The sequence below is a fragment of the Erpetoichthys calabaricus genome, chromosome 3 (assembly GCF_900747795.2).
Source record: "Erpetoichthys calabaricus chromosome 3, fErpCal1.3, whole genome shotgun sequence".
Taxonomy (NCBI): domain Eukaryota; kingdom Metazoa; phylum Chordata; class Cladistia; order Polypteriformes; family Polypteridae; genus Erpetoichthys; species Erpetoichthys calabaricus.
Window position 1 is genome coordinate 244,440,420 of NC_041396.2, and position 26,284 is coordinate 244,466,703.

A 26,284-nucleotide genomic window follows, 5' to 3' on the forward strand; every position below is an offset into this window, starting at 1 on the left:
CAAATGAAAATTAAAAAAATAAACAAAATAAACAAAACTATCACACAGAGATGCATCTAAAAATGCTTGGTATTTATTATTTTTTTGCTCAGTTTCTGTCCCTTCAAGTTATAACCACCACTTGTTTTCAGGCATGTAGAAGTGCTGTTGTAGTGGTTGCCCACAGTGCCCACTTGAAGCTATCAAGCATGTTAATTAATTGCTGCTCTCCAATCCAATGTGATCTGTGGTAATTTCCACTGTATACACAACTTGTATTTGCATAATCTTTCAGTTTCTGCAATAATCAATCTTGAAATTTACATACAGTAGTACTTATAAATACAATGAAAACAAGATGCCTGATATTGATGCTTTTTAGTTAATAAAATGAGTGTGTAACAACATTAATAATAGTACCAATTAGATATCTATGAATGCAATTTATGGCAATTAAAGTGTATGAGTGTTTGACATTAACAGAATTATTTGGAATCAATTTCAAACAGGTTTTTCTGTGAAATGCTTCCATGTATTACATTTGAGGTGGACTTAATCATCTTAGTCATCTACTGTACATCATCTACTTTAACATTTAATCAAGCAAAAACGTATTAAATATTGACACTCATTCATTAATTTATTATACTATACAACAATATTAACAGCATAAGCAGTACCAAGATGCAGTATACAGTCATGTGGAAAGAAAGCACACTCTGTGAAATCTATTGACTTTAACATATTTGAACAGGCAAACATCACATCTGCATGCAAACAGTGCCTGCAGGTAAAGGTGATATACTTGAACAAATGACATGTAAATCTGGCAGATTTATCATGTGGAAAAAGTAAGTTTATCACCATTTGAAATGAGTAAAGTTAGGATCAGGTGTTCCAGATTAGGTGCCATTAGGCAATGATCAGAACATCCTTTAAGGTGGAATGTATTTGAAGCCTGTCTTATGTAAACTGCAGACATCTAAGGTGTGGTGTTCTCTTTGCTATTGATGTGTGTGATATCATCATGCCAACAACAATGAGCTCTTTAAGGTGCTCAGAAAGAAGGTTGTGGATGCCTTTGAGGATTTAAAACATTGCAGACTTTATCTAAAATAATTTATTACACTGTAAGGAAAATCGTTCTCAAATGGCATAGATTTCAAATGATTGTTTGGACGTCTCTGCAAATTCAGCCCAGCAGCTGACTATTTGATACTAACAGAAGTCTCTACAAATCCTAACATTTCATCACCTGGTAACTCAGGGCTCCTCAATCTCAGTCCTGGAGGGCCGCAGTGGCTGCAGGTTTTTGTTCCAACCCAATTGCTTAATAAGAAGCACTTATTGCTCAAGTAACACTTCTGCTTCACTTTAGTTGTCTCACTCATTAAGATTTTGAACCCTTATTGCTTATTTTAGTCTTATACAGCTGTATTCTTGGTTTTTAATTGCTCCTAATTAGTAATAACATGCAAATGACAAAAGAGACCAGCATTTCTCCATTTAGTTTGTTGCCATTTACACTTGTGTGTATTTATCATGCGCTATTGGGTTTAATTAAAAACTTGGAAGGAAAGTGAAGAGAAAAAGTGAAGGACTGAGAATTACTCATCCATTTTAGCCTTCAAATCATTTGGATGATATCCTTAGAAAGGGGACGAAAATCTAGGATATGAGAATTACCTGACATAGCAGTGTTAAAGCACTAACAAGCCATGAAATTAAATTATTGGCAATAATTGCTTTCTAATTAAGCAACCGGGTTAGAACAAAAACCTGTAGCCACTGCGGCCCTCCAGGACTGTGATTGAGGACCCCTGTGGTAACACTTACAAATGTTGGTGTCAAAGTGCATGTATCTGCAAATGAGGATGATATTGCACAAATTTGACCTGCAGTTGTTCTTCTTCAGGATGAAGAAATAGTGGGTTATGGACTAGCCTAGTCAAATTAATGATTTGAATCCCACTGAAATGTTGTGGGGCATTTAAAACAGGCAGTATATACAAGAAAATCTATAACTATCTTGTGAGTAAAGGACTTTTGCTTGAAGAAGTGGCCAAAAACTTCATTGACTTGATGTTAGAGACTGGTGGGCAGTTATACAAAACACCTACAAGGAGTCATTTCTGCTAAAGGGGACAATACCAGCTTCTAAGGCCAAGGGTTTACTTACTTTTTCCTCTAAAGACCATAACATGTATTGGTATTTGTCTTGAATAAATGTTTGAAAATGCAAATTTTCCTTGTGGTTTTATTTAAATATATCACTTTATCTGTAGGCACTCTTTGCATAAAGATCTAATGTTTGACCGTTCAAATATGCTGAAAAAATCTATAGTTCCCATGGGGTGTGCTTACTTTTTCACATGACTGTATATTATAATATATTGTTGTATTTTGGGTCCTGAGTTGCACAAATTAAATGAGTAAACAGTTCTTTATAGGAACACATTTTATTTTTGAAGAAGTAACAAATAAAACACAAAAGAAAACTTAACTAATTTTCAATGAAACCCTTAATAAAATTTAAAAGTACCCTCTCCGAGTTTCCCCGCTAGACAGGGCTTGGGAAACAATTTTTGAGACCAAGCAGAAGCAGAAAGAATCCCCAAAGCAAGGGAAAAAAAAGACATCAGCGAGAGTGACATCTTTAATGACATTTATTACTATGAGATATGAGAGTTGTGCATTAAGTCAGTTGAATCTACATCTCTCTGAATGTTGTTTGTAATGTGCTGAAACATAAAGAATGCTGTCCGTCACCCCCAGTTCGCCCACTGGTGGTCGTTCTGAGTGTCAACTGGATGGTAACATGCATACAAGACTGCAAGATCATCCCCCACCCTGCCCAGAAGGGGGTGGGTTAGGGTTGAGTTCACCCTACAGTGTTTTTAGTCGACCAATACATACATACATACATACATACATACATACATACATACACACAAACATACATTAACTTTTATATATATACTAGTCATTTAGCCCGTTACAATAACAGGCGCTAGAACAGTACTGCATAAACATTAGTAGGAACAGTCTATATTAAATGGCAAGGGACTTTGACCTCATTCTTTTTGTTGGTCGCATTTTTCTTTCTTTCAGCCTTTCTTTTGTTGATGTTTACTTGCTGAGCTGACCGTTCTTCGTGGGCTGTTGCCATGTATTGTGTGTCTTTAATTCTCTGTGATAGTAATACCGTCTTGTACGTCCGCTGGCTTGTATGTCCGTAATATACCTTTAATTTTCTCTGACGGTAATACAGGCGTGCACGTCGGTAATATGCCTTTGATCTCCTCTGACAGTAATACTGGCTTGTATGTGGCTGTAATATGCGTCACTGTATTGTGTACCTTTAATTTCCTCTCGCAGTAATACTGGTTTGTATTTCCGTAAAACACTTGTAACTTTCTCTGACAGTAATATCGCGCCTCGCACCATGCCCCGCGCATGCGCACTTCACCAGAAGACACACACACACGGACACCTGGACGCACAAAGGGATTTTATTAAAGAGGATATATAGATATATATATATATATATATATATATATATATATATATATATATATATATTCATGGCATTCGTAGTCTAAATCACAATCTGATTGTATGGGTGGTTACCTACCAGGTAACGCTTGTGGTTGGTCAGCTATATAGATTAAGTAAGGATAGGTTTTCTTTTCACTTGTGCAAGTTCTCACTGAGACCACTGGGGGGGTGCACAAACACAACAGACACAGACAAAAAGTGCAGCACAACACAAGGCTTCCTGGATGGAGTGAGGCAAATTCTTTTATAGAGCACTCAGAAGTTTCCAAGGTTGTCCTGTGATTTCCTTCCAGGCAAACTTCCAGGTGTGATGGCAGTCCTGCTGAGGAGGGCTCAGCTTTTCCCCCTTGCTCTATGCAAGCTCCTTCCCCTGGTCCTTCCTTTAAGAAGGTGTCCCAGATAGGCAAACAAAAGGAAAACCAACCATGTGGCATGAACAGTTTACTGTGATTTTGTATTTCAAGAGGAAACCATGGCGTTAGGGGGGATGAAAGGTTATTGTGGAAGAAGATAAACATTAAAGTACCATGCACAGATGGTCTTCTTTTAAAACAGCAGAATCTCATAATTTTTGAGGTTTTTGTTAAATTTACACGTATTAGCTCTTTTATAATGTATGTGTTATCGCAAGACACAGATCAATGCTCAACAAATGTCTTGTCTTGAATAATGGATGTATTCAGAACATTTTAATGCTTTATGACATGTGACCCAAATGGTTCAATGTAAGACATCAGATGTATGTATCTATGTACTGTATATCTATAATCTATGTCTATTTTAAAATTTATAGAAAAGTTTAAATTTAGAACACAAATTCATGTGGCAAATGCATATATACCATATTTGTGAAGAAATAACTTGAACTTGAAAATTATCCTTTAAGTTGGGCACCTGGGAAATCAAGATTTGGCTGAAGTACAGTTTTAACCAATGTGTAATCATAACTTGTTGCTCAGCTGGAACAATACCAGAATACCAACAATTTATGGATGTGTTTACAAGACAGAAATCTCCTTTCCTCCCCCCACTTACACTTCACCCATATGATTACTGATCTGCTACCAGGCACTCCTATCCTAATTAGAAAAATGCATGCTCTGTCTTAGACACGAAGTAAGACAATGGATATTAAAGGAAATTTTATATATTAAAGAAAATCTATATTATTATTATATTAAATGAAATGTTGCCAGGTAATTTTATTCTCCAATCTATTATTTGCATTGGCTATTTTTGTGTGTGATTATATTATGGTCAATTACAATTGTCCCCTCCCATCTCATATTGCCTATGTTAAATCAAATAACCTGTCCCTTAATTTTTATGATGCTAGACTTTTAGGTGTTATTGCAGTTGTGAGAAAGCAAAGTGGCCCAACATCTCTAAAGTACGAATTCCCGCTGCCCATCTTTTCACTAAACTGACCACATCAGGTAATCTTCCAGAAATTAGTTTTTAAGATCAATTACCATGATGTTTAAGGCATCTACCAGGTGAATCATGTTTTTTTTGGGACTTAAGGGACTGGATATAGTCTTTCTTACAGACTGGAAATAGAGCTGAAAACAGAGGGAAAACTTTTGTAAAGGCTGTGAGTTGTTTTCTTAGCCAAAGAGTTTAATCAAACAAGAATTGCAAAGAGTTATCCACTAAAATTATATTATATTACTAGAGCCAAAACACTGTATGCAAAAAATGAGTTGAAAAAGTCAAAATCAGAGTATTGAAATCAACTCTATTTAGCTATACTTGTTCAATAATTTAATCCAAAAGTTGGACAAGGCAGGGGTGGAGTGGTGGCTCTGAAGTTAGGGATCTGCGTTGGCAATCAGAAGGTTGCCGGTTCGAATCCCATAAACGCCAGAAATGACTACTCCGTTGGTCCCTTGAGCAAGGCCCTTAACCTGCAATTGCTTTGTCCTGGGTATGATGTTAATCTGCAAGCAGGTTCTCCAACCTGCTCGGAAAACTTGGGCTTGGTGGTAAGATCGGCACTCCAGCCACCGTAAAAAATCTGACAACTGTTCCAGTGTGGTGCTGAGGTGTCACCCGTCGCACGACTGCATTTTTATCCCAATCTGGGTGGTTCGTTATGTGGTTGGTGCAGCAACATGCTGCAAAAGCAATGCGTGCCCCCAACCTCTCTTGGACAAGGTGGTACCCTAATTTATAGCGAGTCTTCCTGGTACAAGTCAAGTAGGACGTCCCATAGCAACCATCCAATCATAGTGACTTTAGCAATGTGACACATTTAAAATTTAACTGAAAAAAGTCTCAAACAAATAAAATTGAAATTCACACATACAAACAAAGCTTGGAAATAAAGCTTTCAGAATATAAAGTTCTTGTAAACCAAATAAAGTATCTAAAGCACAAAACATTTTTAACCTGGGAAAATAGGTTTCCCAATTCTTTAACACTAGCCAGTGCTTATAACTTGATTGGATGATGAAAGGAAGTAATTTTAATACCTCACTAGGACAATATGACTACTTAGTAATGCCTTATGGATTAGCCAAGAACCCTGAAGCATTTCATTTAATCGTCAATGACATATTTAGAGATTTCTTGGACGTGTATGTTTCAGCATATATATTTTCAATATATATAAATGCTTATTTTTCTCTAAATTTAGAGTCTCACATAAATAATGTTACTAAAGTTCTAACCTGTTTGACAGAAGTTATTTGTAAAATTGAAGAAATGTAAATTTCATAAAACCATCTTTTACTTAGTAATCTCTCCTTTCTCAGAGATTTTCTGACACTGACAATCTTTATCCTTTTGCTTTCTTTTCTAAGAAACCTGTATCCAAAGATCAGAATTATTATGTTTGTTATGTTAGTGATTGAGAATTATTAGCAGTTAGGTTAGCCCTGAGTGAATGGAGACACTGACTGAAGAGGTCGTAGCATCCATTCATAACTTACAACCACCATAAAAATGTAATGCATTTAAAATCATTAAAACAAGTAATGTGCCAGGTCCGTGGTCCATGTTTTTAGTTGTTGAAATTTGGCAATTTCCTACCTCAAAGAGCAATTTGACAATGCTAAAACAGAAGCAATCCTGAAACCTGAATGTTTTATATCTCTGTTGCCACCTTAGAAGGGGTACCAACCTTAGTTTAGAAGGTAGCAAAATTTACCTAAAGCCTTGCCAAAGGGCTTATTGTAAGTGCCTGAAATTGCCCATCAAAAACTATTTCTATGAGGGCACAACTCTCTCTTGGGTGGACATCCTGGGAAATGCATCACAACAAGACATAAATAAATGCAGATTTGTAATATAATAAAAAAAATAAAATAAGACTACCCTCTCAGATTACACTAGCAACTTCCCCCGCCCAAGAAACCATGGGAGAAGGTTTCCACGTATTTCATAACAGAAAAAAAAAAGTTACATCATTATCCTTGATTTTGTAGAGCACTTTTCCAAAGCAACCCATTTTATTACATTAAAAATACTATCTATGGAATTTTTTAGATTACATGACTTTTTCAAATCCTTAATTACAGATCGGCTACAGTTTACTTCTAAGTTTTGGAAGGGGTTTTGCTTGAAATTAGCAATTCAACTTCATCTCACTTCAGGCTATCACCCGCAAAGCAATAGCCAGATGGCGAGAGTGAACCAATGTTTAGAAAAGTATTTGAAATATATGATTATTCTTTCAGAGACTGATTGGTACGGATTAAATTGGATTAGATAAACATAATTAATCCCATGGGGAAATTCAAATGCATATAGTAGCAGAAAGAAAAAACAAGGATACAGATTCACACGACAAATAATATAACCAATTAATCAATCTTTTTTTTTTTTACATTTTATTAAATTTATGAAAAGCAAATAACATTCCATACCAGAAAGTTAAATTTTACAAAAGTAAGTTCAAATCAAATCAACCCCCACCCATAAGAAAGGGAGCTAGGCCAACATAGTAACACTTTAATAGTTGGAAAAATAAGTAAATAAATACATAAATAATTAAATAAAAATAATTAAAATAAATAAGGGAAGAGAATCCACTTCCTCACTTTAAATGCTTTTTCCAAAATGTTATTGATTAGATCCTGCCAGATTTTAAAAAGGTTTTGCACAGATCCTCTACGTGAGAATTTTTTTTCCAATTTCAAATAGTATAAAAACATCAGTTACCCACTGACTTAAAAGAGGTGGATTAGGATTCTTACAGTTGAGCAAAAAAAAGTCTACGTGCCAATAGTTTAGTAAAGGCAGTTACAGTTTGTTTGTCCTTCTCCACTTTAAGCCCATCTGGAAGAACACCAAACACAACTGTTAGTGGATTAGGAGGTATAGTGACGCCCAGGCTGTCTGAAAGGCATTTAAAGATTTTGTCCAGAATGATGTTAATTTGATGCACACCCAAAACATGTGGCCCAGTGAGGCTGGAACTTGATTGCAATATTCTTTGTTAATCAGAAATGGAAGACTTGGCAAATCCAGTCTCTGTGCAGCCGAAACTGATCCTTGCTTAATAAGTGGTTTTCCTGTAAAAATATAATTTTAGTGTTTAGATCTGTTAAGTGAGAGAATGCTTTCTTTCTTTTTAATTTGTGATTGAGACCTTTAACATTCCAGCTGACAAAGTTAACTGTTTGGTCATGGAGATATTGGCTTTGAACTTTTGTTGACATTTTTAGTCTTAATTTAAGATAGTACATTATTACATAAGACAGCTTTGACCTTAATTTCCAATTTTTACAGGAGTTATTACCATGAAGCCGATTCTTACATTGGCTCTTACAATTATAAGGATTAAAAGGACAGATTAGAAATAGCTTGCTCTCTTTGTCTCCTGCCCCCCCATTTTGTCTCCCAACTAGACAGGCTAGACAACACTTTACAAAGTCCCAGTCCTCTAACATACGTAGAGACAGAGCATGCCCAAACAAGCCCCCAGCAGTGGCGTATAAGGATTAAAATAGAGATATCTATTGACAGTACAGACCAAATACTATAAACATAAAATGTAATCTAAAACAGTCTTGAGAGAGTAAACCTAGGGAATGATATTAAGCATTAGTCCTGGATAAGCGTAAGTCCTAATACAATAAACCAAGGGTATGATATTAAACAGTCCCCTCTGAGGGAAGAAAAAAATTACACATACATACATACATACACAGATATAATTGTAATTAAAATTAAATAAAAAGTGGCAGAGAAGAAAGCAGGATGTATAATTACAGTACCAGTGTCATTGCCAACAAATCAAACAGCAGATAAGATCTTTGCCATGTCTCTCAGCTCAAGTCTGTTTACCTGCGTGTGAGTTGCCTGGAGTTGTATAGGGTAAATAATATATCGTTATTTGGAATACATGCATTTCATGTGTGTTCCGTGTCTACAACAACCTATGTAAAACAGAAACATTTTTCATGTTTTAGTAATAATTGACAAAATGTAGACATGAAGTGTAAAATCTGTGAAGCCTGAAGCCCAAATATCAAATAAATACTTTCACAAAACATACAAGTATAACAAAGCAAGTGTGCTTTTATTCAAGAATATAACTGCAGAAAAAGAACTCGCGTTAGGGTGTGACATTGACACGCCCTTAATTCAACCGCTTTGGTGGTGCAGTGGTAGGACCTGCTGACTCATAATCAAGACGTTCGACCCCAGACACCTCCATTTAAGAAGTGTTATTCTTACTATTATAGAATAAAAACATACATTTGATTTGAGTCTGTAACAGCCAGTGAAAATTTATGGTACTTGTAAAGGTTAGCAATTTCTTTTTTTATTATTCAGTTTTATTCTCTCAGTCATGTTCATGCTCGCCCCAATCTGACACTGCTGTTTTCAAATAAAGATGTGCTATAGCAGAGGTGAACTCAGATGAGGACGAGGGTTCTACATCGGAGAAAGAAAACAAAAGCCCTTCCCACAAGAAATGTCCACTCACATATAAGAACAACATGCAGCTGCACCAGGCATAAAGGCAAACGATGGCACCGTTTGGGTGCAGCAACAGGTCAGGCGTCATACTGCCAGTCAGTGTGCCCCACACCTGTCTTTCAGAGAAAAAGCAGGGCTTACGGAGCTCACCAAGGTATCATGCAAAGTCCTGTTTGTGATTATGTTTTGTGATGGTCTTTATATAAAAAAACTTTTATATGTTAACTTATTTAAAAGTCAGATCGAATGGTATTTACCTTGATTCATTTACTTATCTTCCTACAGCGTAAAGTCACAAGAAAACACGGGCATGCTCACAAAGTACATGTGTACTGAGGTGACTTTAGCTGCAGGTAGAAGCTCCACGCAACTGTTGTTATGGTTCTGCATTTGTCGAGAAACAGTTTCATGAGCTTTATGACCTTAGTCTCGGAAAGTCTTTCTCCCATGGGGCGACTGGGATCTTTTCTCGAATAAGATCAAACACAGTTGTGTAGGGTGTTACGGGAGCTTCCACCAGCAGCTAAAGTCACCACCTGCCCATCACCTGCAGGAGGAATAGGGTCCAGATGCAGTGTGATCTGGGTAACAGTCAAAGGCAGAGGTCTTGGCAGATTGGAACCCAGACACACACAGAGACTCTTGGGATGTGGAATATCACCTCTCTTGGGAAGGAGTTGGTTGGTGAGGCGGAGCTCTACCAACTAGACATATTTGCACTCATGTCCACTCATTCACTTAGATCTGGAGCCAAACCTCTTGAAAGAAAGTGGACTCTTCTTTACTCTGCAGTTTTAGAGGGGGAAAGGCATCAGGTAGGAGAAACACCTCCCTGTGGAGGTTTTTATGGGCACAATCACCTTGTAGGAGACCCCGGAGTAGACCTCCCTACCTCTCAGATGGCCTGGAAACACCTACAGTGTGAGCTGGCAAGTGTGGGTGGGAAAAGTGTGGGGACATCTGAGCCTCAATGGTAGAACTGTTTCCCCCCATACCTAGTCTTGTATAAGTGATGGAAAATGAGAGGAGAATGAGAAATGAGATAAGAAAAACTGAAGTAATAATCATAACTGGGTATCAACTTTTTAGTATCCTGTGTGTGCTAACACAGCTGTGGAATGAGTTGTACAATAAGTGTTATCAGGAACCTTTAGCATAAACAATAACAAACACAGCAGACCATCATTTTATACTATAGATATCTGCTGTGAAAAGCTGAAGAAGTCCAGAAGGAAAAAGGTAGCCTTTTGTCCTAGCTCAACTCCTGTGCGTTGCTTAACCACCTTCTTCAACCTACTCTTTGCTGTTGGTAACTGCAGCAATATTTTGTTTTAGCACGATCCTATTATATCTTAGCCAAAGATTACGAATAATACTATTTATGTGTGCTTAAGTACTGTATGTAAAATCTGAATGATTATGTATTTTTCTGTTACTATATGTTTGTAATACTGGCGCCCTGCCTTGGGTTTGTTTCCTGCCTTGCGTCCTGTGTTGGCTGGGATTGGCTCCAGCAGACCCCCGTGACCCTGTAGTTAGGATATAGCGGATTGGATAATGGATGGATGGATGGATATATGTTTGTAACCAGTTTTAGCCTATAAAACAGTGAGTGGATTTTAAATATACGGAAAAAGTGGTAAGCTAAAATCGACTAGTAATGAAGAAGAGGTAAGATAAGCTCTCATTTGTATTCATTCAAGAATACATAATATATATAATCATTGAAACAAGAAAAAGCATAAGCCACAATTCTGATGATCCCTGCCCCAGGCATTCCACACTGTACTACAGAGCAGTGTCCATAATTTGTAATATGATCAACAGTTGTTCTGTCACAGAAAAGCCATTCTCTCTCATTCAGGCTAAGTGTCTGTTGGCCAAAGTAAAGTGCTGTTAATCAAAACAGCCGAAACCCTAGACCATACGGTGTAAAATACAATTTCTCCTCATCCTTTGCAAATTGCTTGCAATTGATACTTTTTCTACCTTTTCGCTGATTATTTTATGCTACTGCTTTTATTATGTTGTTCTTCTCTCTCCTTTCTTTGTCATGTTGCTCCACTTTTCTCTGCAGAAGCCTGTGTTTCAGAATCCTTTGAAATAACGTGAGGTCAGTATTACTGTCCTGTTTTTATACTGAAAGCTTAAATAGAGATAAACCTTGTTATTATCATACATAATGTCAAAGAAGTCAAAACTGGCTTTTGTTACTTGTTTTGTGCTATGTACTTATTTAAAAATGGCTGCACTTTTAAATAAATAGCTCTGTAATATGAATGCAATGCAGACCTGAATCAGTACTGTTTTAACAACATACTATTTAAACTAATTGCATCTCATTTCTTGCTTTTTGTGTATTTTGAACACATATACTGCATATAATACACCATGTTTTTATACATTATATTATATGTTTATTGGTTTATAGGGTCCACATGTACAGAGTACACTGAAATACTTATTTGTATATGCTAATGAATGTGCAACATGTCACCACTCTTACCTTACCTTGAAACTGCTGTCTTCCTTATCTGAAAAGGGGTTGTGAAAAGTATTGCAGCATCACTATGCATTGATTTTAACACTTTAAATTTACTTCAGTACTAATTTTTTTATGGTATCAGTTCTACAGCCTACATTACAAATGCAGTTCCGGTTCACCTTGGCTCGAGTTGCATCCCTGTTTCAGTCCATTTAAATACAGTAATCCCTCGCTATATCGCGCTTCGCCTTTCGCGGCTTCACTCTATCGCGGATTTTATATGTAAGCATATTTATATATCGCAGATTTTTTGCTGGTTCGAGGATTTCTGCGGACAATGGGTCTTTTAATTTCTGGTACATGCTTCCTCAGTTGGTTTGCCCAGTTGATTTCATACAAGGGACGCTATTGGCAGATGGCTGAGAAGCTACCCAACTTACTTTTCTCTCTCTCTTGCACTGACTTTCTCTGATCCTGATGTAGGGGGATTGAGCAGGGGGGGCTGTTCGCACACCTAGACGATACGGATGCTCGTCTAAAAATGCTGAAAGATTATCTTCACATTGCTACCATCTGTGCAGCTGCTTCGTGAAGCGACATGCTGCACTGTGCTTCGCATACTTAAAAGCTCGAAGGGCACGTATTGATTTTTGATTGTTTGTTTTTCTCTGTCTCTCTCTCTCTGCACCTGACGGAGGGGGTGTGAGCTGCTGCCTTCATTGTAACTGTTTTGTGCCGTGGTGCTTCGCATACTTAAAAGCCAAACAGCCCTATTGATTTGTTTGCTTTCCTCTGTCTTTATGACAGTCTCTGCTCCTGACGCACACTCCTTTGAAGAGGAAGATATGTTTGCATTCTTTTAATTGTGAGACAGAACTGTCATCTCTGTCTTGTCATGGAGCACAGTTTAAACTTTTGAAAAAGAGACAAATGTTTGTTTGCAGTGTTTGAATAACGTTCCTGTCTCTCTACAACCTCCTGTGTTTCTGCACAAATCTGTGACCCAAGCATGACAATATAAAAATAACCATATAACCATATGGTTTCTACTTCGCGGATTTTCACCTTTCGCGGGGGGGGTTGGGGTCTGGAACACAACCCCCACGATGGAGGAGGGATTACTGTATGTTAATAATATGGCAATTTCAGCAGCATCTGAACCCTCACTAGCACACTTAAATGATGAAGAGGACAGCCAGAGTGGCATCTGAAAATGGGGAAAGGAAAACCACAAGACATGTGCAAGCCTGTATGCAAGATTTAGAAAAGACTCTATACAAAAAAATTAGAAGAGGTGTCTAATTTCAAAATTGAAGAAGCATTAATAAGATTAAACCTATAAATTGCTGCGTTTGAAGTAGGGATATGGTGTTTTTTTTAAACAGGTTAAAACTTTTTTTTTTATAGCCAGTTAAATATTTAATTATCAAGGTAGGGTTCTTCAGTTATTTTTATGTGTGGGTTAATTTTATTCTTTACTGTTCATTTAGAGGCAACAATCTTTAGTGCTAGCATCGCTCTTTAGATTTCTAAACATTTGCCACAAAAGTGGAATTCTATATAATGTAAGATGCTATAACTTTTCAATGCTTAACATTGGTGCTCAATGTTGGTGCTACTCCTCTGTGTGCTCATATGTCTCAATTGCAGCCCAACAAAAGCACGCCACCGCCTCACAGATGAGCACTTTGACTTGCTAGTCTTTCTTGCAAACACTTTGGAAGCTACAGAGATATAATAATTTATGGACAAATGTGTACTGTGCAATTATGCAAAGCATTTTAATGGGTTGGTGATCTGTTCTGCTACTTTTCTGGACAATTGTTTACAAAAGACCACATTAATTTTCTTTTTACTTTAATGTTTATTTAATGTTTGTTTTAATATGTTTATGTATACTGTTTACAAAACATTGTGATCCTTATTCAATTAACGCACAATGAAACATTTCATTGTTTGACCTCAGTAACAGCATCTGCTGTCAACAGTGTAAAAAACTTAACAAGATTAAAACATCTTTACTTTTTATTGTTTACAGAACTTTACAATTCCATTTTATAAAAGATCACACTACTTGAAGTATTTGCATGTAATGACTAAAATTTATGTTTTCATCAAAGTTAAGATTATAACAGAAACAGAACTGCTATATATTTAAATAAAATTTTATTGAGCTACGTTTTATTTTGTATTGGGTACCGAAAATGGTATTGAATTTCAATACTTAATTTCGTAATGTTGAAATTTTGGTATTGTGACAGCTCTACTTGTGATAAAACATTAAAGTAATTTATACCTGACAGAACAGAGGCAAATTGAGTCCTTGCCATTCATTTTCAGTTTGACAGCCTCCTAGAAATTATGCATCCAATCATCCATCTTTAGAGCCTTCTTTTGACATTACAGGGCCCACTGTTTTCCACACAGTGATACTCAAGAGTGCCAATTTGGAATCACCAGTTAATCTAAACCTTCAAGACGTGAGAGCAAATTCAGAAAGCCAATACGGACACTGGGTGGTTGTGCAAACTCTACACGGATGCTTGAACTGTGAAGCAGCAGCAATACCTACCACACCACTGTGTCACTCACTGTAAAATGCAGAAAAAATGCTGATGGTCATTTTCAGGAACATTTTTAAAGTCAGAGGAAGCAAATTCACATTTGATGCTACCAAGGTCCATGTTGCGTATAGATGATAAAATATAATAACATTAAATATAATTTTATTAAAGTATGATTTAATGTCAGTGTCACCTCAAATACGTACTGGTTTTGTGTAGACCAGGACTTTGCAAATAATAAATTGGATTTTAAGTGGGTAATAACATTCTTCTAGAAACAATGCAGGGTGGGATATGGAAACAGTAAAACAAATGTTGATTTCCTTACCCTGATCTGAAAACCATGCTGAAAACAAACATCAGCATTTAATTTCTTTTAAGAAATCAGTGTTTACGCATGGCTTAACAAAGGATCAAGAAAGCACACAAACTGCCATTTCTCTGTTGATTATCAGTTTATCACAAGATGCATCAATTATAAAAGAATGAATAAACTGCTTGGAGGTTTCCCAGATTTTTTTCCAGAAAAGGTTCATTTATAACTCGTAAATACGCAATGTCGAAATCTATTTGTGTTATTTTGTGAACAATGAAAACTGACAGCTAGCCATCATATATAATTGTGTAAATCAGAAGCAGAAAGAAAGGATGTGGAAAACATGAATAATCAGTTAAAACTGTAGTACAGTTCACAGGATTACAAGATGTGTAAAACCAAATAATAAATATGTATTATTTCCAACCTTGCCTTTATATGTTCAACCTTTTATGGGCACATGATACATTCATCCATATGTCAATAATTCAATACACATTTCCCTTTTTTGTCAGTCTAACCAGTGACGTGTGGTGAGGTTCATGGCTGGTGAAGCACTGACACCTTCAGAGTCAGATTTACAAATATATGAACCCAAAAGAGTAGCTTATTCACTATTCAATTTGCAGCATGCACATTGACTACTGGTTATGTTTCATATTTCATCAGCATTGTTTACACACACACAGGTAAGGTACATATTTGGCTAAGAAAGAACGTTACATTTATAGCGACGAGAGAGCAGAGAGAGCACATTTGCTCTGCACTGTCCATGTGTTCGAAATTTGTCGTTGCAATTCCACAATTCATACTCATTCAATACAAAGGAAAGTATAGAGTGGTGTACAAAGAAAAAAAAAAACAGATTTCAATTTTGACCTTATTTGAAACATTTAGTTGTTTTTACAAGCTTTTAATTCTGATGCTTTAATCAATTTTAATACAGACTGTTCAACAAAAGGATAACAAGAAAAACAAAAGAATATTTTATTTAAGGTCAAATTTAGTTTTTAAGTATTGGATTGTTTTTTTCTTAGTCTGATCCCATTTTTTTTATATTATTGAAAACCATTTATGGTCTTTCCTTTATTTGTAAATGAAGTCCATGCGCCTATCCTTCTTCACGAAAGTCTCTGCCACTTTTTTGTAAAAGTCCTCCATTTTTTCCTTTAGTTTTAAAAATCATTTTGGCAGTCAGTCGGAACAAAAAATAAAAAACGGACTGCTGCCGTGTAGTTGACTTTCTGATATCGCTAAAGTATTGGTGCCAAGAGACTCTGCGTAGGAGAACAGCAGCAACAATCACCTGTTAGGCTCACATGCGCCCCCATCAGGGCTGCATGGTACTGTCTGCCTCACCTTGTGCTTTTTTACTGCAGTTTTATGTCCGATCAGCAAGACTAAATATGTCACACGCATTCATTAAAGATATTATTCAGACTGTGGAAAGTCAGGGTATATAATAAACGTGTCTGCAAACATTATATTGGCGACATACAGAGAGTCAGCAACAGGCGCGTGCCAATTTCATGCATCAACCCAGTGTGTGAGGGAGAGTACAGTCTGAGGTGAGGCTCGTTGTGGCCGCACATCACTTTCCTCCCCAGTATTTGAACAGGAAATGCGCCAATTCAGCAATTTTGACTATAAAAATGATCAAAATTATTGGAATCAGACAGAAAACAAATTTATAGAACAGATCAGTGGACACATTTATTTTATCATTATTAGTTTTTTTTTACTTTTCATTATGATAGGAGAGGCTCTGGGGGTTGCAGCATCTCATATCAACAACTTCTGCTCAGTGAGTGGAAATAACATAACAAGCCTCAGCAGTACAAGAAAATGCAGGGATGGTAGGCTGGATAACAGAGACATCTTTAAAGACAAGACCCATACACATAGAGGATGATCTGGTTATTATAGCTCTCAGTGGAGAAGAAGTGTGCTGCTAGGTAATGAGAACCACACAGCTGAATAGCTAAATACTGATTCTACCTGGCTTGATTCTAGCTTCTATTGTCACCATATTAATAAACCTTGTATAAAAAAATGGAGAGGTGAATATAAGTATCACATAATAGTATTCCATGTAAAAGCACTTAAATACAAACAAACTACATTAGAAAGAAATCAAAAAGGCAATTAATAAACAATCTGAAATAAATCTAAAGGGAGACTCATGAATAAAGAGAAGCTTATGGGAATTTTTTAACAAGTAGTAATGCAAATAGATGACAGAGTGATTAGCATTCAAAATTCAGACCCAGTTTTCTAATTCCTCCATGATGTAATTATACTGTTTGAGGTCTTTATCTCAAAAAATAAAAGACACAAATAAAGGTATAACTGCAGTCTCAGCACAGTTTCATTGGTCTCACTTTAAAAATCCTAGTATGCTCAAATGGACCTTCTTAGTACAAGACTTTTTTCCTTGCTACTAGAAGCCATGAATTTCTATTTAGCAAACAAGAGTGTCAAAAGTTACTCTTTTCATTCTTTGCTTTCCACTACTAGCCATTTTACTTTCCTAAAGATCACTAAATACTCAATGACTTGTTGTGAGTCGAAACATTGATAAATGTGGTGATTGGTTGAACTGCTGTGCTCAATACAAAATAGGTGACAGTACAGGCCATCTAAGAACCTGGCTGTAATCACAATGGAAGAGGACCACAAGTGGATCCATATCAAGCTTCCAAAATTCCTCCTCATTAAGTTCAGTGAAGGTATTTTACTGTCTTTGTTCCACTTATCGGGCTTGCTTCACCCCAATGATGTGAACGTGTTGCCCCACTACATTATTTAAGGATTTATTTTGCCATTCTAGCCCTGTTTATATGATCACATTCAGATTACCATTATACTGATTGCTTACCCTGTTGAACAGGCAACTCCTGTGGCAAAGTGGTTAACACTAGGGTATAAAATCAAGTGAGGTGAGATAAAGAAAAGTGCTGGCATTGACCATCTTCATAATGTTAATGATAGTAACCTGTTGCTGCTTGGGACACTAGCCCCGACTATGTGTGATTGAGGCACTCAATGTGGTTTCACAAGATCATCTAGGTTAAAGATGATAATGAGTTATACTGCAATGTGTTTACTAGTCATGCTGAGCATACAATAAATGATATAGCTGACAATCTTACACTCATATTGATGTTAAATGAGAGCCTTTATCAGCAGCAAATTACACAAGGTGAAAACCTGCCCCGGATGGAATTCCAGGCCACATGTAAACTTGTTAGGGTGCTATAACAAAATTACTCCTGAAGATATATATGCTAGCATATTAGATAGGCCACTCTGGTTCCTTACCCACCTTTCAAAGAATTAGAAATTCCTGTAATGATGTGCACTGTTGCAGTATTCAACAGGAAAAGCTGAATACACAAAGAACAGATGTTTTAGTTATTTGTGAGAAGTGGAGATTTTAAAGACCCATCAGGAGAACTGACAAATACTCATCACAATTTGACACACATGAGTTGTTTTATCATTCAAGTACAAAACCAAATTCTAAGGTGAAATACAGAAACAAACTCCAAAACTAGAATTTTCTTCCCAAAGAGATGATTTGTTTGGTTGATAGCTAATATGCTGTTCGAGGTCCCCTCTTTGAAGCCAAAGTTGGACATTTCATGGTATGAACAGCCTTCCGTTATAGCATTGCCCAGCAGGTTTTTTGTGTAGCTATTTACATATCTTTGTGGGAGGTAACACCCTCAGTGGAGCACCATCTGTGTGAGTATGAAGAAATCTAAAATCCACTCAAAGTTGGCTGAAACATGAAAACATCATGAACATGGGTATGTGTTTCCTTTTTTGGGGGGAGCATTCTCCCAAATGATACTCTTGATTGATTGATTTGTATTATAATTCAAATGAACTGTATGTCTTATAAAACACACAACATTTATGCTATATGACCACGTGTCCTTCACTTATTATCTTACAGGTTTGTGGTACTGGGTATCGAAGAATTAATGGAACTTTATTGCAAGGAATTTGTGAAAAGTGCTTATGCTTTGGTCATTCAGATGACTGTGATGACATCACCGGAAATTGTAAGGTAACTGTTATTGTTTTAAAATGTTATACAGTGCACTAATACCATTTTTGTGCCCCATTGTAAATGTATTAAAATTTGATTGAAACTACTGCAGTTCTTTACCTTGTTCCTTATTTTAAATGATTTATTTTTTATCTGTTCAGCCAAATTAAAGAGTTTAACTCATCTATTCATTACTTCTGATTATTTCATGCATTTTCTAACTTACTTATTCTTGTTAGGGGATAAAAATATCCAGGCACTATCAGACACAAGGCAAGAAACCATGGAAGGGGCATATGAAACATTCACACACATATTCACAATGGAACAGTTTAGAGTCATCAAATAACACCAATGTAAAAAAGCCTATATTGATATATGGAGAAGACAGAGAATCCAGGTAGTGACTGGACTAAGATACAAACCGTACATGAAATTATTCTGAGTAAGACACCAGTTGGTCGCCAAGTACAGATTATTTTTAAAAAGCGAATGAGGCTATAGTAAACAGAAATAGCACAAACGTAGGAATGTTGATCTTGATTGATGAAAACAATACAGATATGTCTCAGATAGCGTTTGTGGCAGTGGAATACTTAGCCAGATACCATTTCTGTCTTGCCTCTTGTCTACGATATGTGACCAACTATAAGAAGATTAAAAGTGTCAGTCAGTCCTGCTTTTGGTTTCTGTCTGATGATGCAGACAGAATGTATGCCCATTTTTTGCCACTATCTTCTTCACATAGCCCCCAGTACATTTTTAATTAACCCCAAACCTCACAGCCAGTAAAATATGAACTTTGTTTTAATATTTATATACAGGAGTGATGCACATAATGATGTAATTTGTTTATAGCTTCTGAAAGTTATAAAAACTTTAATTTCATAAGCATTTTTGTGGGTTCTTTTAATTTGTTCCTCTTGCGGAAGATACAGTATATTAAGTTTAATCATTTTATTTATCTGAAAAGCTATCATTTTTCAAACTTACAGAGTCCTAGGTCCTAATCCTGGACCATTTGTTACAGTAGTGTGGATTTTGAACATTTTCAGGGTGCTTGCTTAGGGTATCTTTGGGTGTTCTGCTTTCCACCTTCATTCCAATGACACACAGCTCTAAATATCACGGTGTGTGTATAAGTATGTGCTACAAAAGAATGGCTCCCTATGCTGGACTGGTCCAGCTCTGCCCCTAGTGCTACTAAGACAGGCTCTTATGACCAAGTATTAGGAATACCTAGGTACAGAATAGAGATGAACAGATAATTTTCTAAAACAACAACATGATATTATTGCAGTATAACAGATAAGCTTAATGCGACTACAACCATTAATTATCTTTTATGAGGGATAGAAAACAATTTTACAGAATATACATGAATGTACTAATGTGTAACCATTACAGAGCAGATATCTGCAGTTACAACCAGTCCCTGTTCTCCACTTAATGAAAAGCCATCCTCCTTTTAATCAAAGAATCTTTTGCATGTAAATAATTATGCTGAGTAGACATCTGCAATTAACTCAAGAGCATTTAGGTTTTATTAGGACTGACGAGGCGTGTAGTTTAAGAAAAACATATCTTATTTCATTAGCATTCTATCAGAAGAGTTTGGGATAAAGCCAGTCTTTATGAATATACATTTTAATCTGTAATTTTGTGTCACAAGGTTTTTTTAAGTTTGCAATTATTGCTACTGTAAGTGTCTGCAAAGTAATTGCCCTAAAATTACAGCTAAATCTCATGGAAAATTTTCCAAACATCATATAACACTCTCTCATGTCAGTGATGTCACAGATAGATAGATAGATAGATAGATAGATAGATAGATAGATAGATAGATAGATAGATAGATAGATAGATAGATAGATAGATAGATAGATAGATAGATAGATAGATAGATAGATAGATAGATAGATAGATAGATAGATTGGTGAGCTGGTGGGGAACCTGCTGGCTTGTATTTAATGGTGAGGAAGGGTGAAAAAAGGCAAAATAGACAAGCACGTGAGAATGCTAAAGTATAAAAAGAAAGTAGCACTCTGCATTGTTCAACTCAGGTGCATTGGTCGAGTCAAACTGACTGCCTCCTTCTGGTGCCAGGTGCATTTAGAATGCTGGTTCCCAGAAGGGGCAGGGCTTGGTGGCAGAGAGCTGAGCCTTCAAAATGTCATCTATTTGCAAGTGCTTGGCAATTGAAAGAAATGCAGTGGGGCAATGCATCGCAGAGCCCGCTCATACACATACTTACTATAGGAGAAAACTGAAATAAACTCCACATAAAGATAATGTCTAGCCTGGCTCTTCGACCCATAACACCTGGAAATATAAAACAACGATGCTAAACACAGTGCCATATATCATCATCATTATCATCATAATAATATTAAAGCTATTGATATTACATATAAACAATTTGCACACATAAAGCAACAGAAGCCATCCATTTTAAATCCATGTCACATAGTGAGGAAATTCCTTGACACAAACACAATCTCTTAAGACTCACACACACATAACACACCACATAAAACTTCCCTGTGTCTTGACCTAGACCTAATATATAAGATACCAATAAGACTATCTCAGAAAATACTTTGAAGAACACTATATTCTGGGAGCTCTCGCTGTGCAACCAATGTCACTGTTAATGCCAGTCTCCCAAATAGACATCATCCATTTGTACCTACCTACCAATGAAATGTATCTAATAGATATTTCAATGCTGTCAGACTATAACATTGGTCGAAAAGAAGAGTATAAATTGGAGTACTACCATCAGCTCAAGAATGACATTAAAATACTCTTAAGTAATTCCAATCATTATACTGTAGATGCTACTGGGGTTATCGCTAAATCCTTCAAGTGATATAGTGAAAAGCTCTCTCCCAATATCAACATCTCTTTTCTACAAAACATTTTCTTTCCACTGCCATTGACCAGCCTCTCCTAACTATGAATTGACCTAAATCCTGAAATGTTCTCCTAGCTAAGACCTTCAGCTATGCTCTCTCTCAAGAAGTTTCTTGAGCAGTCATAGTTTTAATACCAGCTAAAAAAGCTGTAAAATCCAAAGAACTGGAAATAATAATTATTGTTATTATATATTTGTTATCACAAATTATTTGATGAGAGTCCTGATGTTGGTGAACTATAGACCTTGCTGCTCACAGCCCTCCAGTCATTAAGACCTTGGATTCTCTAAGAGGAAAAATCCAGACTGGTTCAAGCAGGCCACAGACAAGATTGTCCCCATTCTGGAGGCCAGGAACACAGCATTTCAAGCTCATCTTTAAATACGTCATCAGTTTCCCTCCTGCAGAGTTGGAAGAAAACTAGATCAACTATACAATGTAGGCTGTGTGAAATCCAAGATGACTGGTGGATCAACCAAGCTGCTGAAATTCAACACTATGCAGATGAGAACAAGACCTATGAGTTTTACAATGCCATCAAAGGAATTTATGGTCCTTCTCAACATAATGTAGCCCAGTCCGGGTTACAGATGGTGCGATTCTCCTCAAAGGCAAGCAACAGATCTTGAATCGTGAGACAGAGCACTTTTGGAACCAAATGAACCTAGTGAATCATTAAGTCCTTGAGAAGATCCCTACACCTTCAGGTCCCTAAACTTGAGTATCCCTCTCTCCACAATCTGCCATCCAAGCCCTGAAGGACAAGAAAGCTCCCACTGAAGACACTGTACCTGCTGAAATATACAAATATGGGGGAACTTAATCTTCTTTTCAAATTGACCAATTTCTTCACTCTGTGTTGGAAATTTGGCAAAACTCCCGACTCATGGAAACATGGTACCACCATTGCCCTCTACAAGAAGGAGGGGAACAGACTGAACTGTGGAAACAGCCATGGTATTTCACTGCTGGATGTTGTTGTGAAAGTCCTTGCCTGTGTCATGCTTCACATTGCAGACAGAGTACTTCCAGAGTTGCAAGCTGGCTTTTATCCCAAATGCAGCATGATTGGCATGATCTTCATCATCCGCCAACTTGGAGAAGAAGAGAATGTCAAGATATCACCAATGAAACCAACCCACTGTGCCTGGGAGGAAGTTCCCTTGGCTATTGTGCCCCTTTGTCTGCATTTCCTAGATTGGCCTGCTCTCCCACCAATATACATACAGGAGGGAGAGTGATAGAGATGGTCAAATGGATGGACAGTGTCATTATTAGATTGATTTACTGCCATTTTGTGTGTTGACAGGTTTATCTTGATTGCAATCACAGGTCTAATCCACAGCCAATTAAAGAATCAAAAGGTTCACGACAGGAAAAGGCTCTAAGTGGAGTGTTCCTACAAAAACATTTAATATACATATTATTGTAGTAGTAGTAGTAATCTATCAACTTTTTCTGATGGATTAAAAATGAGGAATCAGTCTTATTTCTCTCTGCTTATGACCAGCATAAAACAGCTTCGTTTCCCAGCAACAACTGTTATGAGTATTCAAGATATAAAAATTAAATTAAGAATGAAACGCAAATTTCCTTAATGACAAAAAGTCTGCTACAGATGTAGATAGCTGAAGTACTGAAACAATTAATTAACTGCAAACATGAGGATGCATGTTTAACACTCTGTTGAGTGTCTTGTGAGTTTGCCTTAATAACTGCAGCTTCACACAGAGCCCTTATCAATTCTGCAACAGCCCCCTTCTGTGGAAGAGTCAGGTATAGCTGTTTATGACATTACCTTTTACATCAGGTCTCCCTCAAGGTTTCTGTGATACTCAGAATTATTTATGAGATTTCCACTTTAAGATGCTCCACCTTGGGTTGAGGATTTTTCTGGCATATGATATTCAGAACGACTGGAAATATTAAGGACATTTAACTGATAGCACCACTTATCTGATTCAACTTTTCATATGTAAAATCCCCAAGTTACAAGCAAATCAAGTGATGTGCTATTGCTTTATTTGCTGAAGAAGTCAAATAGAATAGGATAGATAGATAGATAGATAGATAGATAGATAGATAGATAGATAGATAGATAGATAGATAGATAGATAGATAGATAGATAGATAGATAGATAGATAGATAATTTAAAACTTTGTTTTCACCTCAAAATTTTCTACTAGAGGCTTATTAACAGTAAATACATAGAAAAATGACACCAGCAAATCAGAAAATTTATGAAGAAATTAAAATCCTGTAATACAGCCGATTTAGATAAACATTGTCATAAATGTTAAAATATTAATAAGTTGAATTTACATAATCATAGCTACATTGATAACTGTTCTTCATTCAATAATCCAAATTCATTATTTCCAAATATACATTTATCACATTTCTAGTATATGTGAACAGCATGTATTATAAATAAAGGATCAAATTGCCTGTATTTTTATTATTCTAGATTAGTATGAACACTTCAAACAACACTTTTGCCCAGTATTGTGGCTGTATTTATCCATTATCAATGAGATGAAAATGAAGACTAGAGAGAAACCAATCATCATTGCAGAATGTTTTTGGTCTGTAACATAAATCTCATGCTAACAATAGGACCACTAACATACAACTAGCTTAGTACTGACCTAGGGTTCAAGAGATTCTTGCTGAAATAAATTACCTCCATAATGCAATATTCAGTGTAATTGGTTTTACTTACACAAGAGGAACAAGGCTGAAATCAAGAAATAATGCATGCAGTGGTGGTTTCTAATGAGGGGTTTTGGAGTGGCGCAAACCAAAATTTTAAAACCTCAATTTAATTAGGTAATGTGAAATAATAATGAAATAAATTTGTTTACTTGCAACATGTCAACATCCATTAAAAATTGGCTATGACTTGTATTTGTTTAACTTCTTTATGAATTAAAAAAAAAAATCTGTGTGAACACCTATATTTCCAGAGTGAAGGACACCAGCCAAATGAGACTCTATTTAAGTCCTTGATATTTTGTCAAGCACGTGACCTATGGCTCCCCTTTAATTGGTTGCTTTCAGATTTTTCCGGGGACTCAACTCTGTGTGCCCTGGACACTCCCACATTTTTTGGCAGCGAATTAGGTTTTTTTAATCTAATGTGATTGGACAATTGTTGGCACACTTTGGTATAGCTCTTTTGCGCTATACAAATATGGAAGCAGTCAAGCAAAGTGTAACTATTTATTTCCAACATATTCATTTGTAAATAGTTAAACAGTGCCCTATCCTTTGTTTGTTTTTCCAATGCAGTACGTAGGTAAGTGCATGAAACACACTGGAAGCGTCACCAGCATCTGAGGGCAGCAGTAAAAGTGCTGCCAACAGCCCATCCAACATTAATGTGCAATGGGAGGTATGTGGCAGTCGCCTCATTAGAAGCCGTCATGAAGCTGAGTTGCACGTAACAGAGCCACTGTGCTACGAGCACAGGGGTACTGCTGCAGGTACCACGGGAGCAAGCACATGTACGCATGCAAAATTTAATATACTTTACAGTAGTTTTTGGGAAAGTCAATGAGATGTAGATGCAGCTAGCACGCTACGTGAATCAGGATAGGGAATACCATAGAGCGTCAATCGCAATTGACTGCTAAAGAGCCTATGGCCATTAAAAAAAGGGGAGTGAACGCTAGAGAATGGTCTGTGTTTAGGGCAAATCAGTATTATAGGGTTTAGTCGATGGCAATACTGATAAAGAGAAGACACAAAGGGAGAACCTCCAAGCTCATAGAGAGTGGAGGGTAATAACCAGAAAAGCTGGTGAACTTTTAAAAGAACTTTGTAAATATTCTTGCAGTGGATTATTGAAGAAATCTTTTTGTATGTTTTGCATATTTTTTTCAATCTTGCAGACTTCTGAAGTGCAGAATGTGTAAATAGTATCACAGTTTTTACCATCTCAAAGCAATTGTTTTTTTTACAACCAAATGGGTGTGGACACAAGTTTGATTTGCAAGACACCCAATTTTTGAAGTATTTGGTAGTTCTACACTTGAAAGATAAATATTTTTGATGTAATAAAGGACATTATTTTTGATATGAGTCTATGTTGCCTTTGTCTCACATAAATATGGTTTCATCTCAGTTATGAATTACTAGGAGCTCCATTATTAAGGACGTGCCAGGGGTTCAAGGGTTCAGGCTTCCACACGCACTACTTCATGTTCACATCCATGGTTCACAGTTCACACCCGCTGTTAACATAACTACAGATGTGTGAGGGTGATTTTAGGGAGGTAGTAACTTCAAGAGGAACTTTAGAAATCAAGGAAAATTCAGTAATTTCTTTAATGAAACACCCCTTCAAGAAGGAGGAGCTTACACACAGACTTTCTCACTGTTGTTATGACAAACAGAGTTGTCTAACTGGATGTGGTGTAAGTAATACCTTTTTTTGCTTTCCCTTTTTGCTACTTCAAAGCGTCTATACTGAA

General features: G+C 36.6%; 1 protein-coding gene across 1 annotated transcript in view; it reads left to right on the forward strand.

The window, feature by feature from the left end:
- Positions 1-26,284, forward strand: part of lama2 (laminin, alpha 2) — an 820,770-nt gene that overhangs the window by 475,206 nt on the left and 319,280 nt on the right. The window contains 1 exon segment of the mRNA XM_051924216.1: positions 18,795-18,908. Within this exon segment, the coding sequence (XP_051780176.1) occupies positions 18,795-18,908 (114 nt within the window).